The sequence below is a fragment of the Camarhynchus parvulus genome, chromosome 26 (genome assembly GCF_901933205.1).
Source record: "Camarhynchus parvulus chromosome 26, STF_HiC, whole genome shotgun sequence".
Taxonomy (NCBI): domain Eukaryota; kingdom Metazoa; phylum Chordata; class Aves; order Passeriformes; family Thraupidae; genus Camarhynchus; species Camarhynchus parvulus.
Genome location: NC_044596.1, coordinates 3905228 through 3917312, shown reverse-complemented (window position 1 = coordinate 3917312; position 12085 = coordinate 3905228). Strand labels below are relative to the sequence as shown.

General features: G+C 49.1%; 1 protein-coding gene across 19 annotated transcripts in view; it reads left to right on the top strand.

Annotated features, from left to right (window-relative positions):
- The window catches only part of NFASC (neurofascin), a 74983-nt gene that overhangs the window by 39657 nt on the left and 23241 nt on the right, over window positions 1-12085 (top strand). For 14 of the 19 annotated variants that reach the window (XR_004061392.1, XM_030965725.1, XM_030965722.1 and 11 more), the window contains 4 exons: window positions 640-862; window positions 4486-4608; window positions 5371-5544; window positions 7908-7922. Coding sequence is in view for 18 of the 19 variants with exons in the window: in XM_030965725.1 (XP_030821585.1) it covers window positions 640-862; window positions 4486-4608; window positions 5371-5544; window positions 7908-7922 (535 nt within the window). In the remaining variant the exon portion in view is untranslated. Of the gene's footprint in view, window positions 1-639; window positions 863-1253; window positions 1370-2429; window positions 2635-4485; window positions 4609-5370; window positions 5545-7907; window positions 7923-12085 lie in introns of all 19 variants that reach the window. The other 5 variants (XM_030965738.1, XM_030965733.1, XM_030965731.1 and 2 more) reach the window with 2 other exon arrangements.

Genomic DNA, 12085 nt, shown 5'->3' with positions numbered 1-12085 from the left:
ATAACAACTCAAAAAATTGAAAATAAAATAATTCAAAGACGTGGCATCCAAAGATGCTGGATTCCGGACTCGGCTTCCTGAGGATGCCCCGAAGTCGAGCCCTTGAGCAGCAGCTCAGAGGATTTATGGAGCTGCTCCTGCTTTTCTCCCTGCACCAGCAGGTGTCAGCCAAAAATCAGGGCTGAGCCGTGGGGAGGGCTGGAATGGCAGGGGAGCAGAGGCTGGAGTATGGGGATAGTAGATATGGAATCTATATTGTGTCGTTCGATATTAGGCACATATTTGATTTATTTTATATCATATATAGATAAGGAAGCTGGGCTAGTGGGAGTGTTCCTGCCCATGGGAGCAGCTTGGAATTTAAATCCCTTTCAACCCAAACCGTTCCAGGAATAAAATCTTGGATTTTTGTGAATAAAAATTTCCAGTCCTGCCATGGCTCTGGAGGGCAAGAACTCGTTCTGCCTCTCCTTGGGAGCAAAACCTCACCCTCCTTCGGGATTTGCTGATGGAGCCCGGAACACAACCCCACTGCTGAGCAGAATTTTGGGATCTCCTTGGAGGAAAAATCCAATTTTTTTTTTTTTTTAATTTTTTTTTTCCTCCTCACTTTCCCTTCTCTGTTTCGCCCCACCGAAGCCTCTGAACGCGACTCAGGCGTACGGGCCCAACCTCAGGTACATCGTGCGGTGGCGGCGGCGGGACCCGCGCGGGAGCTGGTACAACGAGACCGTGCGGAGCGCGCGGCACGTGGTGTGGAACACGCCCATCTTCGTCCCCTACGAGATCAAGGTGCAGGCTGAGAACGACTTCGGCAGAGCCCCCGAGCCCGACACCTACATCGGATACTCCGGGGAGGATTGTGAGTATTCCCTCAGCCGCAGGTGGGATTTTGGGGATGGTCCCATCCAAGGGCAAAGCGTGTCCGGGATGTGGGTGAACAGGTAAGGAAGGAGAGGGTTGGACATGCTGGGATCCCTCACCTGGAGAGGGAGGTGAGCCAGACCCTTCCCTGCAGACGGAATTTCCCCCTTTAGCTGGGTCAGGAATGTTCTCCTGATGGCTGGAGGTATGAAATCAGATTCACTTTCTTCCCACGGAAGAGGTGAAGCCATTGTGTGGATTCTGCTAACGGGATTTGCGACGGGGAAAGCACAGCAGGGGGCGTCCAGCTGTCCAGCTGTCCATCTGTCCGAGCTCCGGGGTCACTCCATGTTCCTAATGGCCACTCTGCTTTGTCCCTGCCCGCCCAGATCCCAAGGCTGCGCCCACGGATGTCAGGATCAGAGTGCTAAACAGCACTGCCATAGCTCTGACCTGGACCCGGGTGCACCTGGACACCATCCAGGGACAGCTCAAGGAGTACCGAGTGAGAAAATCCCAAACTCCCAAATCCCTGCCCAGCACTGACCATTAACACAGCTAAACCTCCCAAAATTCCCAGCTGGCTCCCAGGGCATGGAGCTGCTGGATGTGGGGATGACAGAAAACTTCCTTTGGCCACCAGGAGCCTTTGGGTTTGGGGCAGCACCAAGGATTTGCTCTTTGGGGTGTCAGGGTGGGGTCAGGGACGTCTCCTGTTGCTTCCTCTGGTCTGGGCTGCAGGATTTGGGATGCTCCAAGAAAACAGGGAGGGATTGGGATGGTCCAGGCCACAGAGCAAAGGTGTCTGAGGGAGTGACCCCAACCAGGTCAGGTTTTGTGTCATCCCCAAAATACTGACAGCGTTTTTTACTGATCAACAACCCCTGTAAAGCCTAAACCTACGGTCAGGACTAACTGAGAGCTAAAGCCAGCTTGGATCCATGTTTATATTTAATATTTATCAGTCTTTCCGGACTTATATATAATATTTATTTTTGCTGCTGATGCACAGAGGATGGAGCCATTCAAACCAAGCCAAACCCTGAGCAGGGCCCTTCCCTGGGTGTCAAAACATTCCCAAAAGTTCACATCTGGCAAAGAATCCCAGCATTCCCTGCCTGATCATCTGCTGGCTCCACTTTTCCTGATTCTAGGCGATTTTCTGGATGGATTCTTGTTTCTGCATGGAAAAGGATTTACAGTCAGGAGCTCGAATGGGAGATTTCCCAAATTCAGGCTTTTATTCATGCCTGGGTGTGTCCCACCTTTCCTTGTCCATCATGAGCAGAAAGGGAGAATCACTCAGATTTTAGTCCTTGGGAAATAGGAACAGCTTTAGTCTGAGCTCAGTGGTTTTGCTCAATGTTTCGGGAAGCTCTTAACCCCCTGCTCAACCTCTTCCTTCGGCTAACACCCAGATTTTCCTTCATGGAGCTTCACTAATTCCTCTAAAACCTCCCGCCCTTAAAGACAAAATCCTGCTTTTTAACATCTAAAAACCCCAAAAAAACCTCTTTATTAAAGGGGAAAAAAAAAGCTTCACCTGGCCTGCCTATTTCTTGAAGGCCTATTTCTGGAGAGACAGCAGCTTGCTGAAGAACCTGTGGGTCTCCAAAAAACGGCAGTTTGTGAGTTTTCCTGGAGACCGCAACCGGGGCATCGTGTCCCGGCTGTTCCCTTACAGCAACTACAAGCTGGAGATGGTGGTCACCAACGGCCGAGGGGATGGGCCCCGTAGCGAAATGAAGGAATTCCCCACCCCTGAAGGAGGTATGTTCCCACAGGGAATTCCTTGGGATTTTAGGGATTTTAGCCGAGCGTCACCTGGGCGCTGTTGCTATCGTTGACATCGTTGAAGGCACAGCTGGAGTTGGCTCCTGACCCCATTCAGCATTCCCAAAAATCCCTCAGTTAGGACTAGGCACCTCAGCCAAGAAGATTTTGCGCTGAACAAGAGAAATATTTGCAAAACCCTTTCCTAGGCACAGCTCAGCGCCCTCGGTTCGCTGCCCGAGCTGTCCCCGAGCCGTGGTTTGGGGACGTGGCAGTGGCTGGATCCAACCTGGAAAAGGCAGGAAAACCTTCCCAGGACCTTCAGGAATCACTGCCAGGCTTTTAAGGCAAGAGCACCTCGTTCTTGTGTCAAGGATGAACTCAAGGGTTTAATTTTGTTGCTGGCACAGGAGCTATTTATAGGCACGCCGATAATTCCGAGTCGGAGCCGCAATTCCAACAGCTGGAAGTGACTTTTCCTACAGCACAGGAGGGAATTCAGGCACAGAAGGTCGCAAAAACGCAAGAAAATATTTGCAAGTCTTGCCTCAAAATATTGTGGGGTCTCCCCTTCTCTCTTTCTTTCGGCGCTGCCTCTTCCTTCACAATTCCTTGGGAAAATCCCGATTTTTAAAGGATTTTCTGCGGATAATTGAGGTTGTTTCAGAAGAAAGGGTTCAATTCCTGGTGGTTTTGCAGGCAGGGGCATTGTGACCTTATTTCTGGGGAATTTGGGGTGGCTTTGGACATTTGGGGTGATGATAAGGATACGTGGGTGGCGTTAATTAATAATTACGGATTTTACTCTTATCAAGGGGAAAATGCGGATTTTATATTTTCCTACACCACCAAGCCCTTTTATCAGCTCAAACTGACATTGAGGAGGCTGAAGGATATCCTGAACAACTAAAAATAAATCCCTGAGCTCTCCCAGCTCTCTTCCCCCAATTAAGACACCGCAATTAGGAGGAAATCAGGAGAATAATTTAACTCCAGGCTGGATAATTCTTTCCTTCCTTCCTTCAGCAGTTAAAGCAGCGAAAATCCCAAACACTCCTTAGGGTGAGGAGCCGTGGAAAGCAGAGGTCTCTGGGATTCCGTTTCCCAGTGATTTTTTTGGGACAAGAGAAGCCACTTTTGGGGGTTCTAAGAGAGGAATCTTTGTGATGAAAATCTTGGGATGGGAGGGGGGTATAAGGAAGGTTGGGAAATTTGTTTCCATCAGGCAAAAATGGGGCTGGAGTTAAGAGAAATTTTGGGATGCTTATTGCTCTTCTAAGAGAGAAATCTGTGGGATGGAAACTTTGGGGTGGGTGGGGGGATGTAAGGAAAGTCAGGAAATTTGGGACCAAGTGGAGCTGGAGTTAGAGAAGTTTTTGGGATTCTTCTTGTGCTTCTGAGAGAAATCTTTGGGATGGGTGGGGGGTGTAAGGAAGGTCAGGAAATTTGGGACCAAGAGGAGAATTAGGGTTGGAGTTCAGAGAAGTTTCTGGGATACTTTTTGTGCTTCTAAAGGAGAAATTTTTGGGATGAAAATTTCCCAACCTTCGGATGGGAGGGGAGTGTAAGGAAGGCCGGGAAGTTTGGGTCCAACAGCAGCAACGGGGTTGGAGCTGCATTCCAGCTCTGTGGCCTCGCTGGAGGATCCCATGGGGCTTTTTGGCCAAAAACCCCACCTGGATCCTGGTTTTTGGGATAAATCCTTGTGTGATCCATTCAAGGTGTGTCTGTGTGGGGATTTTGGAGTGGCCAGGGTGTGGCCGGGCCGTGGCAGGTGCAGCGGCGCCAGGTTCGTTACCCCATGTGTGTTTTCTCCTCTCTCCCCTCTCCTCCCCGCTCTCCTCCAAGTGCCCAGCGCCCCCAGGTACCTGCGGATCCGACAGCCCAACCTGGAAATCATCAACCTGGAGTGGGATCACCCCGAGCATCCCAACGGGATCATCACGGGATACACCCTCCAATACACACCCTGTACGTCCCGCGTCTTCTTCCCGCCCATAAACCGGGAAATCCTTCCCTTCCTGCTTTTTGCCAGATCCATGAGGAACTGGAGACTTCCATGGTGGGACAAACTGGTGTTGGGAGGGGTCCTGGCCATCTGTAGGGGGGGTGGTGGGTGCTCAGCAGTTCCCCAGACTCAGTTTTTGAAAGGAAATCGGTTTTATCTCAGATTTATGAAGATTTTGGGTGCAGCATGAGGCATTTTTGTGCTCACCCAACACAAATCAGTTGAGGTGATACCCAGAGCCTGAATGACCCTGAGCCTTCTCTGCCCACCTGAATGTCCCCAAGTGCCCCAAACTGGGAATGTTTAACAGCTCTGAGCCCCGCAGAACCTCTCCAGGGTGGGAGGACAAGCTGGAGACATCTCCACTTAATCAAGGAGAGGGCGGGTGCTCAGCAGCTCCCCAGACTCAGTTTTTGAGGGAAAATCAGCTGGATCTTGGATTTAGGAGGATTTTAGGTGCAGCCAGAGTCGTTTTGGTGCTCATCCAAACACAAGCTTTAGGAAGTGATACCCCAGAGCCTGGGGCAGTAGACAGCACCGGAAGGTCCCCAAGCCAAGGTGTCACCAAGCGCCCCAACCTGGCCACGTTCAAGAGCAGCCACAGCTCTGAGCCCCCAGTGACCCCACGGTGACCTCACAGACCCTCTGGGGGGTGAAGGATGAACTGGACACCCCAAAATCCCTGGCCCAGGCTGAGCCCGGCCTGCCCTGCCTTCCCTCTGCAGTTAACGGGTCCCGGATGGGCAGGACGGTGGTGGAGAACCTGTCCCCCAACCAGACGAGGTTCACCCTGCAGAGGTCAGACCCCATCTCCCGCTACCGCTTCAGGCTCCGCGCCCGCACCCAGGTGGGAGAGGGAGAGATCCTGATGGAGGACTCACCGGCGCTGCTGGATGAAGGTAAGGGCAGCACCCAGCTCGGCCGAGGGGACAGGGATGTATCAAAGCCAAAAAATGGCATTGTGGCAGGATGTGGCAATCCCCAAAAATGGCATTGTGGCAAGATGTGGCAATCCCCAAAAATGGTATTGTGACAGGCCTTGAGAAATGGCAAAAATATCTTTGTGGCAGGCCATGGAATAGCCAAAAAATGGCATCGTGGCAGGAGGTTCTTTCCAACCCAAATCAACCCATGATTTTGGGATCTCACTCACCTTGTGCTGAGGGTGAAGCTCTGATTTGCCCCTCTGTGTTTCTGTGTGAGCTCAACAGGGGCAGCTTTGGGGGATTTTTGAGTTCAGGGACCTCTGTGCCTCCTCCTTGTCACCCCATGGGCATCACCCAATCCTAAAAGCCTCCAGAGCCCCAATCTCAGCCCCATAATCAGATAAAATTCCTGATGCCCCCTCCCTGTCACCCCATGGGTGTCACCTGACCCTAAAAGCCTCCAGAGCCCCAATCTTAGCCCCATAATCAGATAAAATTATTGGTGCCACCTCCCTGTCACCCCATGGGTGTCACCTGACCCTAAAAGCCTCCAGAGCCCCAATCTCAGCCCCATAATCAGATAAAACCCCCCTTGTGGAACATCCATCAAATTTAAGTGGAAGTTCTGGAGCCCTGAGGGAGCCAAGGGTGGCTCTCTCCCCTCTTTAGGCTCGGCTGACGGAGCTGGGATTTGGTTAGAGCTGGGATTTAATGGGGTTTTCTCTCCTTCCCTCCATCCCCCATCCCAGCTAATGGCCCTGAGTGGGGAAAGTGATTCCTGCCCGGATCCAGTGGGAATAAAACCATTCCCGACCCCCCTGGGGTGGGATCTGGCAAAATTTATTGGATGTGGGGGGAGAAAACAGCCGAGGAAAACATGAGAGGGGCCTGGAATTGCTTTAGAAGGAATTGTGAGAGCTCAGGGGTTGGATTTAAGCTGAAAATTGAATATTTTTAGCTGGTTCACGCCCAAATTTTAGACACTGATAATAGCGAGATAACAGTTGTGGTGTATAAATTTTAATTGATTTGGATCAATTTTATGTATTGGAAATATCCAGTGGTGCCCAAACCTGCTGGACAAGACAAGGAACCCCCTCTGTGGGGTTTGGAGTGAGGATGCGGCAAGAAGACAAAATTCTGCTGTCAAAACATAAAAATTATAAAATTTGAGTAATTTACTCCCGTATTGCAGAAATTTGCCTTCCAAACTCGAGGTACAGCACAAAATAGGTGAGTTTTGCTCACTTTGATGGGACTTCCTGCCAAGCTGAGGGAAAGACGAGGCCAGAATTTAAGGAAAATAAGGAAATTAAGGAAATTAAACCCATTTGTGTGCTCTGAGGAGGTTTCCTGCTCACCAGACTCCTCCAGACGCCCGAATTTAAATCAGGTGGGGTGAGCAAGAAAAACCAAGGTAAAATTAGAAATTCAGTGTCAAAACCAGTTTTAAACCCACAAAATTTGAAATTCAGTGTCAAAACCAGTTTTTGCTGGGATTAGACCTAAACACCAGCTTAAGTGCTCAGCTTAGCAACACCATTGTCACCTCGATGCCACTGCTGTCACCTCGATGCCACCTCTGTCCCCTGTTGGGTGTTTAACCTGGATCCTGGTGTGGTTTATCCCCGATTCCTGGCTTATCCCCGATTCTTGGTTTATCCCAGATTCCCTGGTGTGGTTTATCCCCGATCCCTGGTTTATCCCCTGATTCCTGGTTTATCCCAAATTCCCTGGTATGGTTTATCCCTGATTCCCTGGTGTGGTTTATCCCAGATTCCCTGGCATGGTTTATCCCCAATTCCTGGTTTTCCCCCGATTCCTGGTTTATCTCCAATTCCTGGTTTATCCCAGATTCCCTGGTGTGGTTTATCCCTCATCCCTGGTTTATCCCCGATTCCTGGTTTATCTCAAATTCCCTGGCATGGTTTATCCCTGATTCCCTGGTGTGGTTTATCCCTGATTCCCTGGCATGGTTTATCCCTGATTCCTGCTCTATCCCTGATTCCCTGATGTGGTTCATCCCTGATTCCTGGTTTATCCCAGATTCCCTGGCATGGTTTATCCCCAATTCCTGGTTTATCCGAGACTCCCTGGCGTGGTTTATCCCCGATTCCTCATTTATCCCAGATTCCTGGATTCCAGAGGCTGCCTCACGTTGGATTTAACCCCGTTTTTCCCCCTCTCTCTCCGCTCTCCAATGACTCCGAGTGTCCTGGCGGCGCGTTGGGGTTGTTTGATAAATTCCTGTGTTTTTCTCTTCCCTCTTTCTCTCCGTTTTCCCATTTTTCCTCCTCTCTCTCTCTCTCTCTCTATCCCTGGCGCTGCCTCCGAAGCCACGCCAAGCCCAGGTACCGTACCCGGAGGTAACCGGCATGGGGGCAACGGAGCTTGCCAATTAAGCTGCCAATTAAGCCGAGAAGTTCATTAAAACCCTTCCAATGGCCACGCCAATTGGGCATTTCAATCCTTCCGGGCACAAAGGGGACCAGGGCGGCTCCACAGCGGGGCAGGCGAAGATTAAAAGGTCTCTAAGCCAGGCTTAAAAGCCGCTCAAAAATCTCATGAAAACCAAACCACGGTGGCCGTGGGCTGGGCAAGCCCAAAGGAGAGTCGAGTTCCCATTAAAATGGGATTTTTCCCTATTAAAGTGTTCATTTTTTTCCCTATTTAAGAGGGGTTTTTTCCATTTTAAAGTGGAGGGTTTTCCCCCATTAAAGACTTTTTTTTTGCTTTTAAAGTGGTTTTTCCCCCTATTAAAAAGTGGTTTTTCCCCTATTGAAAAGGGTTTTTTCCCCTAATAAAGTGGGGGTTTTTTTTCCCTGTTAAACAGTGGGGGTTTTTTCTATTACAGGGGTTTTTTTCAATATTAAAGATGGTTTTTTCCTTGTTAAAGAGGGGGGTTTTCATATTTTAATGGGTTTTCTTTCCCTATTTTAGCAGGGGTTTTTTCCCCCTAATACAGACAGTTTTTTCCCCATTAATGATGGTTTTCCCCCTATTTTAGAGGGGGCGTTTTCCCATATTAAAGAGGGGAAATTTTACCTATTAAACAGGGGTTTTTTCCCTCTTAATGAGGGGTTTCCCCCCTGTTTTAGAGGGGATTTTTTTCCATAGGAAAAAGGCTTTATTCTCTATTAAAGACTTTGTTTCCCTCTATTAAAGACATTTTTTCTCCATTTGAGAAGAGGGATTTTCGCCCTATTAAATACTTTCCCCCTGTTTTAGAGGGGTTTTTTTTCCCCATATGAAGGAGAGGTTTTCCCCTATTAAAGATGGGGTTTCTCCCTAATAAAGAGGCATTTTTCCTTGTTACAGAAGGGTTTTTTTCCCTATTAAAGAGGGGGTTTCCCTATTTAAGAATTTTTTCCCTAATTAGGAGTTTTCCCCCTCTCACAGAGGATTTTAACTGCATCTCTTCACAAACCCCTCTTCCTTTTTAACCCTCGCCACCCCCACCCCACAAACCCCAGAACATTTCTGGCTTCCAGCACCTGTGGGATCGCAGCTGGAGATTCGGGATTTTTGGGGGTTTTTTTGGAGATTCCCTGCAGCTCTCCCAGGGCTTTGACCCAGGAGTTTCCTCACATTCCCGGTGTCCATTGGAAGGGTTGAGCGGGAATTTGAGCTGTGCATGTTCTGCATGGAGCCTTCTGCTGTGGCTTTGCCCTCCTCGCTATTCCCAGAACGTGGGAGCAGGGAAAGAACTTTTCCAGCACCAGGGACAGCTCCTCCTCCTCCTCCTCCTCCTCCTCCTCCTCCTCCTCCTCCTCCTCCTCCTCCCTCCTCCCCGCTTCCATGGAAAACCCGATCCCGGATATCCCAGCTCCGCCCTGCATCGCCACAACACAATTCCAACTCTTCCAAACTCGGAAAATTCTGATTTCCCTACACCCAACACGCATTTCCCACATTCCAAGCAGCCTTTTCCCAGCTCAGGAAAGCGGGAATTTCCGAGCAGGGGGTGCAGCCGGCCCCAAACTCATCCCAAAAAAAGCTTTTTTGGGAGCAGCAGCAGCTCCCAGGCTCTCAGCAGGTCCCGCTTTGCCTCTGCACATTCCAAGCAGGAACAACTTCCCAGGGAAAGTTTTCCCGAGGGATCCAAGTGCAGGATTCGCTTTCCTGCCTCGTGGATGTTCCTTTTCCTTGGATTTTGCTGCAGTGATGTCTCTTCCCGATATTATTTTGCTTTTTCTCCCCCCCATTCCTGAACAGATGCAATTTTTTCTCCTTCCTGTCTTTTACTCTTCCCCCAAAAAGAGGAATAACAGATTGGTCAGGTTTAGGTGGTGGGGACCTGAAAATGCACTTAAAAATCCTGGAAATGCACATAAAAATCCTGAAAATTAACATTAAAATTCCTGGAAATCAACATAAAATCCCCCAAAATACACATAAAACCCTCAGGATCAGGACCGCCCTCTCCTCCAGCTCCTTCTCCATCCAGGGTTTGGCTCAGCCACCAGAATCCGGATTTTCTTTGTGGATCAGGATCACCTCAAGCCCTTTTCTGCTTCCAGAGGGTCCTGCTGAACTCTGGAATCACAGCCTGGTCTCTTCATCCTCCCAGCACAGAATCATTCCATCCATTTCTTGCCCCACTGGAATTGTTTGTGATTTCAGGGATAATCTCCCCAATTATCCAGAGCCCATTCCTCAATTTTCCCCTTTCCAAAAGGAGAAATGACATTTCGGAGAGTTGGGAAGTGGAGCTGGATGTCAGGAATTGCTGCCTCATCTTCCTCCCCATTCCAGGCTCCCTTTCCCACACCAGTCCCACTCCAGAGCTGGATCTCATTCTCCTCAGGCTCCAGAGGAGGTTTCTCTTCCCAAAAAATCCTCGGAAATGCTCCCTGACCTTCCCCATCTCCACTGGCTGACCCAGATCGGTTGGATTTTTATGGAATTTGCCCTGAATTGCAGGAAAATTCTCCTGGTGCTGACAGGGAATGAAAAGTTCACTTTCCAGGGAAAACGTGACACAGGGTCAGGAGGAACCGGAGCAGGTGATGGAATCGAAGTGAAGTGCAGGGGTTTTCCCTCAGGAAAGGCTTCACCTTTCCAAAGCCAGGCTTTGGATGACAGGAGAGAAGATTTGGGAAAAAGAGGAGATTAAAAAGAGTTTTTATTTATGCTCTGAGTGAGAAAAAAAAATCCCAAACTGGATTTTTGATTTTCCTTCCTTATGGAAAAAGCTTCATCAAGGAACATAAAGAAATTGAGTTTAGACTCAAAGGGAAAATCCTGTCTTTTCTCTGTCCATAAATGGGAATTTGAGGAGAAAAATCCCATTTTTCATTTTAGAAAGAGAAGGAATTGCTGAGCCCTCTCTTTCTGCTCCATCGCCCCCTTCTCTTCTCCAGTTTCTTCTTTTTCCACATCGGATTTTCAGCACTTCACGGCCATGGACTCTCAATTCCATTCTCTTGGTAAAAACGCGAGAATTAAAAATAAGTCTCTGCCAATGTCCCCGGCCCAATCATCAAAAATCATAAAAAATTCATCCCGATTTCTCCAAGCCTCATTATTTTGTAGACACACCCCAGGGAAAGCTGTTGCCACAGCCCAACAACAACATTAAAAGCACCTTTAAATAATTAAAAGGCAGCACAGATTAGGATTGTTTCATGCATTTAAAAAAAAAAAAACGAGCCACTTTTCATGAATTATCCTACTCTGAGCAAGATTGGTGTCTTTTCCTTAGAGATTCCCTAAAAAAAAAATCCAGGTTTTCTTTTAGGATTCTCCCTCTCCGGGATTTTTTCCCCTAATCTGAGCTTCAAACAGGTTTTTGTGGAAGGTTTGAACTCTTTTTTATTTTTATTTGTACTGCTCACTCCCGGCTGGGGAAGCAGCGAAGAGCTCAGCATCTCTCATTAGTGAAATTATTAATTGCTGCATCTTCAATCCATCATCTTCCCCCCATCCTTCACCGAGAGGGAATAATGGATCTTGGAGATGGAAAAAGCCTTGAAAGGGAGGCAATTAATGAGCTGAGTGCTCGTTTGGCGCTTTCCAGGAAGATGGGCTCGGCTAAAACAGGATAAAGAGCTGGGAATTGCTGCTGGTGGTTTTTAATCCGAATTTCCCGGGTGATTTCTTCCCCCTTGGAGCAGTTCCCAAGCGCTGCCCCATCTGGGATGGGGAATTGGCTGCTCTCTTTTGGAAAACGAGGATTTTCCCCCTGTCCCACAAATTCCAGGTGCTCCATCCCGGCCCCAAACTTTCTGTCCAAGCCCTGGGAATGCAGGGGAACAATTCCAGCTCCTCCGCAAAGCTCGGGAGTGCCGTGCCTGGAGCGCCGTGGCTGTTTTTAGGAGGATGGATGGGATTTCCAGGCTCTCCAAAGGTCCCGGAATGCCAGCCTGGGTCTCCTGCCTCCCTTTGGGATCTTTATCACTTCTGGTGGCAGCCAGAGGGGACCCCAGGAAGGGACTCTCGGATGGATCCCTGAGATCCTTTTACTTTGGGGGGATAGTGGATCCCTGGGATCCCCAAAAACCCTGAAATTCCC